Source organism: Chrysoperla carnea, chromosome 1 (genome assembly GCF_905475395.1).
Source record: "Chrysoperla carnea chromosome 1, inChrCarn1.1, whole genome shotgun sequence".
Lineage (NCBI taxonomy): Eukaryota > Metazoa > Arthropoda > Insecta > Neuroptera > Chrysopidae > Chrysoperla > Chrysoperla carnea.
The window spans coordinates 113,468,750-113,475,480 of NC_058337.1; the positions used below are offsets into that span (position 1 = coordinate 113,468,750).

The 6,731-nt window shown below is 32.7% G+C and overlaps 1 protein-coding gene across 1 annotated transcript; it reads left to right on the top strand.

Moving 5' to 3' along the window:
- Window positions 1–711: 711 nt before the first annotated feature.
- On the top strand, window positions 712–6,393 carry LOC123293639 (protein glass-like). The gene is made up of 5 exons (XM_044874523.1): window positions 712–1,415; window positions 3,448–3,739; window positions 4,726–4,926; window positions 4,993–5,371; window positions 5,871–6,393. The coding sequence occupies exons 1-5, from the start codon at window positions 712–714 to the stop codon at window positions 6,323–6,325; spliced, it is 2,031 nt and encodes a 676-aa protein (XP_044730458.1). The 3' UTR covers window positions 6,326–6,393.
- The last annotated feature ends 338 nt before the right edge of the window (window positions 6,394–6,731 follow it).

Genomic DNA, 6,731 nt, shown 5'->3' on the forward strand with positions numbered 1-6,731 from the left:
CTGTGTTATATTGTTTTGGAGAACAGGGACACCCAAATTTTGTCCTTATTTTCGACCTCACGGGTAAATAGTGATGTTTACGTAAAAATGTATCAAACAAAGTCGTTAATTTTTGTATAAGTTGTTCTATCGCAAACGGTTTACAAGATAGTTACTAGGGACCTCAATTGACTTATGTTGCTCATTTACTAACCCAAACTCACTGAGCACGCTGTATAAAAAATTTCAACTTGATCTCTTTTCGTTTTTGAGTTATTGTCTTCACGGACAGGCAGGGGGACGGACAACCCGAAATTGAATAATTAGATGATTTTAGAAACACCTATACCAAAATTTTGTTTGTATCATCAATATTTCTAAGCATCACAAACTTGGGTCTAAAATTAGTATACCTTGATATATATTTTATATCTACATGGCTATGTAATGAAAATGAAAACTTACCTGAAGTGCGAACTATACATACTGTCGATTTTTAAATATGATCCCCTAAAATAACTTTAAAATTTAATCATTTTATTTTCCCCAACAATATTCAAATAATTAATTAATTATGATATTTCCTAGAAATGCGATGAAAATCGAATATCAAGTTCAACATGTACAATCATGGTTCCCATCAACCTACAGGAACATATACCCAATAAAGTGAGATAGCGTACGAAGTCACCAATACTAAAAACACATTTATCTCATATTATTTGATTTGTAATGAGGCCACGCTCAGTACCTGCGCCGCCAATCAACTGTATAACCAATGAACCGATGTTATATAAGGAGCCCAGCATCATGGAATCAATGTATATACCGAACAATCCACAGTACGGTTTACAACTTGAGTACACCACAACCGGACAGTATCCCGTTTATCATACCACAACAAATTTTAATGGTCCCGATGATGATCCGATCCAATTTAATGGATATAGCGTGAATTCACCAGTGCAAATATGTGTAAACAATGATAATCCAGAGAATCCACATTTCGAGGAAGTAACAAATGTGTTATGTGATGAAAATAATTGTATTGTAGATGTTAGTGATTTACGGCACCATCAATTACATCATACTGAATGCGGTTGTCCGAATGATAGTGTAGATAATTTATGCAGTGAACATCATCATCAACATGATCAGCAAAATATCGATGATGATTTGTGCCATCAAAATAATAGTGATTTAGAATTGTGTGCAAGTGTACAAGGGATTTCAAGTAGTGCGGGAATTTGTGCGAATACACAAATTTATTCGGGTAGTTTAAATAATAGTGTAGCACAACAATTATCAACGTCGTCGTCGGCAGCACCGTATTGGGCAACGGATGTTGATATGGGAACATTTTCGTTGCCCCCATTGGACTTGGATCCGTTACCAAGTTTGTTCCCGTTTTCACCCTGTTCAGCGAATAATTTTAAGTAAGTTTACTTTATTCCATAAATTTGCATTATTATAATCCCGTAGCATTGAAATTGTTTTCACAAAATTGGAAATGTATAAAAGATTATTGTTTTGTCAGACACGTCTAAAGAAAAGGAAAAACACGTTTTAAGGTATTTCCAGCATGAATGCACTTGTCGGCAGATTACTTTTCGCCTATTTTTTTTCACAGAATGTTTGGTCGTTTTGATTTCGAGATAATCAGCTGCAAAGTTCAAGATTTCCCAATTCAAAGTATGTAAAACTCACTGCCCTCCCAGCTATTTTTTACGATATTCAAAAATTTTCTCGATAGAATTGAAAAAAAAAGTTGAAAGGAATGTTGTCAGAATAAAATAATAAAAATAATCTCGTGTTTTAAACGGTTAAAATTTCTGAAACTTTGGGATTTAATAGTAAGCCCTATTAACTTCTTAAAAATTTCTTGATAAATTCTGTCGAAAATAAATTTTACCAAAAACCATGCTGGAAATTCCTTAAATCTAGAAGATGAAATGTTGAAATGTTCCTTTTCAAAACAAAACTTGTCTTATACCTTTCGTTGTTATTTAAAGTAATTTTTATTTTTTCAAATCGAGAAATATAAACCTTTTGTAGTTTAAAAAATTTGATCGATTTTCTGCTTAAGTTAAATTATAAAAAAGTTTTAAAGGTACCGATTTTTATTTGATGTCAATTCTAGATTTTTTTTATTAAACAAAATAGGAGCTTTTTATACGATAATAATAACGAGGCTTCATTTTTTGGAAATTTTCCTAAATTAATCCTGAATTTATTATTGCTTAGGAACGTTTGGATCGACCCGATCGATAAAATTTCACCAGATTTCTAGAGTTTTGTACGTGTCTTTATTAAGACGTATGTGGAACATATTTTATTTGTAAAAATTTACGAAAAGCAAATTTTGTTTATGAGATCCGAATAATTTAAAGCAACACTAAAGCAAGCTATATATAGATCAGCATCCGGTTTTTTTTGTAATTGTAATAAAATGATATTAGAATTTCTTATTCAAACCTTCTATACGTGAAAGGAAACGCCAATAAATTCAAGAATTTTCCTGAAGATATACTAAGTTCTAAAGTAGAAATATTTTAACAAAAATATTGGAATTACGCGATATACTTGGTTGCAAAGAATACAAATACATACTGTATTCTTTGCTGGTTGTGTGAGGCTGGATGAAATCTATGAGTTATTTTCTTTTGGTACGTAAAAAGAGTTTTATAATCGAATCGTGAAAACCGTAGCAACAGTTATTCTGATTGTAAAATTGTAAACTAAATATTTTATGTCGATTGTTTCTCCATAATATGTACTTAGATCATATTAACGACCAGAAAAATATTTCACTAAATACTTGGAAATATACAACATATTAAATACTACCTGAATCAATTTGTTAAAAAATGTACAAGGAATAATGTGTTGATCTAAATTAAGATAAAGGCATTATGATAATTAAACCCCGTAGCTTGTAAACCATCAACCATTAAAGTTATAGGTATTTTTAAGTTTTGAGTCCGCGGGGTATTAAATGGCTTTTTAATTCAAGATTATAAGCAACAATCTAATATTTCTATTTTATATGTAAGTTTATTTTCGACGAGTTAAATCTACGAAAATTCTTATACGTGGTATCTCTTCTTTCACACGGTTCGGAAAATTTTTCATCGCACGCAAAAACTTCACTTTGGCGAGTATCCGGTTATTTTGTTACAAGGAGTAAAAATAAAGGATTTTCAAACGCTATATTACTTCCATTTGATATACTAACAATGGGAAAAATTTATTGGCAAGTGCAGCAGGTCCTCACGGGACGTGATATCCTGGATTCCTCTCACGGAAAATTCCTAAAAATGAAAAATAATTTCTGTATAAATTGGCCATAAATTTATTTAAGGACATGCATAAATATTATTATTAGTGTCTTTTGTAGTATAAGATCATTTTATTTTGTATACCTAGAATTATAAATGTATTGTAGTATTTAAAATTATTGTTTGCTAGATCAGAATGTATTAATGGTGGAGGTCCAACAGGAACAACAGGATCAAATCTATTACATCATCATCATCATCATGGTAGTGGTATTGTAAAACAGCCACATGATATGGCTGATGTATTACTATCATTAAAACACGCAGTCGTACATCCAGGACAACAATCAGCAACATCACCACAAGGCGGTGGCAGTATAGGGAATGGTGGAGGCGGTGCACCATTAAGTCCACCCAATTTTACAACTACTGCCGCCTATCCACAACAATCACAATTATCATATTCAATGCACCCACATCAGGTATACATATACGTATATGTGGAATTGATTATATTGTGAATATATTAAGTATACTAGCAGATACCCGATCGCTTTGCTGGACAATTTCTCCTTCAAAAACAAAGACTATCACGTTATAGCCCTCACTAATCTCTCCTTTTGTTCACAATTTTATGGATTTTAATTTTTCGGTGGGAAACTCTAATTTTTTTTTTTTAAAATGAAGTTTTGCTCATGATTCTCGGCGACATAGTAACTTTTTATAGGTCCAATCATAAAATTAACATGATTTTTACACTTTTTGGAGTAAAATTACCCCATCCATTGACATTCATAAAATTCCATTTTTTTTTTCAATTTTCTCGATTTTATCAAGGGGTAAAAAAAATTCTTTAAAAAAAATTGCAAAAACCGATAAATTTTTTTTATTTCAAATTTTGATAAAACTCAGTATATAAGGTAATTTTGACCCAAAAAGTACAAAAATCGGGTGCATTTGATGACTGGTCGGATAGTTTTTGAGATACGGACTAAAATCGATCCAAATATTGCGAAATCTCAGAAACTCTGCATCCAATCATTAAATTAACCTGATTTTTATACTTTTTGGATCAAAATTACCCCATCCACCGAGTTTCATTAAATTCCAAAACACAAATTTTTTTGCGTTTTTCTGTTTTTCTTAATTTTTTCAAAGGGGTAAATTAAAATTACCCCTTAAAAAAATTGCAAAAAATCGAGAAATTTTTTATCGCCAATTTCGATAAAACTCAGTATATAAGGTGTTTTGACCCAAAAAGTACAAAAATCGGGTGCATTTGATGAGTGGTCGAATAGTTTTTGAGATACGGACTGAAATCGATCCAAATATTGCAATATCTCAGAAACTTTGCATTCAATCATTTTTGTTAAGCTGATTTGTATACTTTTTGGATCAAAATGATTCTACTTAATAAAGACTAATTATGCCTGTTGCACAACTGTTTCTAATTAATTTTCAAATTTAGATGCTGATGTCACCAACAGCATACCCAACCAGCTTTTGTGATCAAAGCGGAATGTTTGGTCCAACGAATGGCAACTGTCAAGGACATCAACAATCTGGAATGTTTCCCAGCATGAGTGTCAATGTCTCAATGAACATGACAATGCATGGATATCCACCACCGTATCCAGAGACCATACAACATCAAGTCACTTGCCCACAAGTAAAATAATTCACTAACTCTAAGTCACAAATAATGTATCTAAAATTTTGTAATTCCTTTATACAGATGCAATGGAGTACATCACCACAAAATACATCCCCTACAATGTATCATCAACAAGCACAAGGCATATTAAGTCCTAGTTATACTAGTGGGGGTACAACGTATTCCTTTACCGCAGATTTCCGTACACCGTCTGGAGGCGGTACTGGAATTGGTGATAATCCGTTGATAACAACAAGTTCCTCATTTAAACCAGTATTAAATAAAAATAGTAGTACATTTTCACAATTAGCGGCTGGACTGCGATCACGTAGACAAAGTTTAGGTTATAGTTCATTATCGCCAACAACGAATTCAGTGATTGGTGGACCAACAAAAATTCATACGGGTGCACTTAGTTCAGAGGATGAATCACAACGACCGAATTTATGCCGTATTTGTGGTAAGTAATTTTTTGCATTTATGCCAAAATCATTCATTTGTTTGGGAATTTCCTAATTGCTTCCTAGGAACAAGTATGTTAGGATTTTATTTTACTATATGTAAAGAGGATTATATTTGACTTAATTTTTTTTTATTGCAAATACGTCAAAAGTGATTAAAAATGATTTTATAGAAAATTATGATATCTACATTTTTTATTCAAAAATTTTTACAAAGCGAACTTATATTCAAAAATACTTCCACTTCGATGGTAGTTTAAATCTTCATTTTATTGGACTATAATAGCAGACTTGAACACTAGTTTATGCTGATTTTATCCTCAAAAGGAGATCTTTGGCTATAACGAAGCATGAGAATAGTTTAAGTATCAAGATTCTTCAAATTATCATTCTAGTTTCTTCAAATTATTCAGACCGAAATTTTATGATGCATTAAGATAATAAATTCCTGAATTTTAAACACAAAAACTAATTGGCTGAATTGTTTTTTTTTTCTAGGTAAAACATACGCCCGCCCAAGTACATTAAAAACTCATTTACGTACACATTCCGGTGAAAAACCGTATCGATGTAGTGATTGCAATAAAAGTTTTTCACAAGCAGCAAACTTAACAGCACACGTACGTACACATTCTGGTGAAAAACCATTCCGTTGTCCAATTTGTGATCGTCGTTTTTCACAATCCAGTTCCGTAACGACACACATGCGTACACACAGCGGGGAGCGACCATATCGATGTCGTATGTGTAAAAAAGCATTTAGTGATAGTTCAACATTAACAAAACATTTACGAATTCATTCGGGCGAAAAACCATATCAATGTAAATTATGTCTGTTACGGTTTTCACAATCGGGTAATTTAAATCGTCATATGCGAGTCCATGGTACAACTAATAATGGTGCGGGACCAACAAATAGTCATCACCATCAGATGTTAGGTACAGCTGGATGACATCATCCATATTCTTTGAGTACAGCGGCTGCAGCTGCGGCCGCGATGTCCTCCCATCATTATCATCATCATCATCACCATCACCATCCGACTGCAAGTGCAAACAGACATTTGGCCTTTTATTTGTAATAGAAAATTTGAATCGCGAATAAAAAAGGGTAAACGTTTTGTACTCTGTAATACATACGAATCACGGGAGAATATTATTATGTTTGAGTCTCGCTCGGTAGAATACAATTCACGGGAGAATTTGAGTCTATACCCAGATTGCCGATGTTGACAAATTTTAATAGTATAAAAGTCCGAGAACGGATCGCAAAATCACTTGACTCATCGGTAACCGGATCAAACTGTGTAATAAAGCGGCAATCAAAGCTATGGCAGTAGCTGCGAAGAGATAATTTTT

Coding starts and splice junctions, on each gene's coding strand:
- LOC123293639 (XM_044874523.1), top strand. CDS start 712: ATGAGGCCACGCTCAGTACCTGCGCCGCCAATCAACTGTATAACCAAT. Junction 1,416..3,447: donor TGTTCAGCGAATAATTTTAA/GTAAGTTTACTT, acceptor ATTGTTTGCTAG/ATCAGAATGTATTAATGGTG. Junction 4,927..4,992: donor ATCAAGTCACTTGCCCACAA/GTAAAATAATTC, acceptor TCCTTTATACAG/ATGCAATGGAGTACATCACC.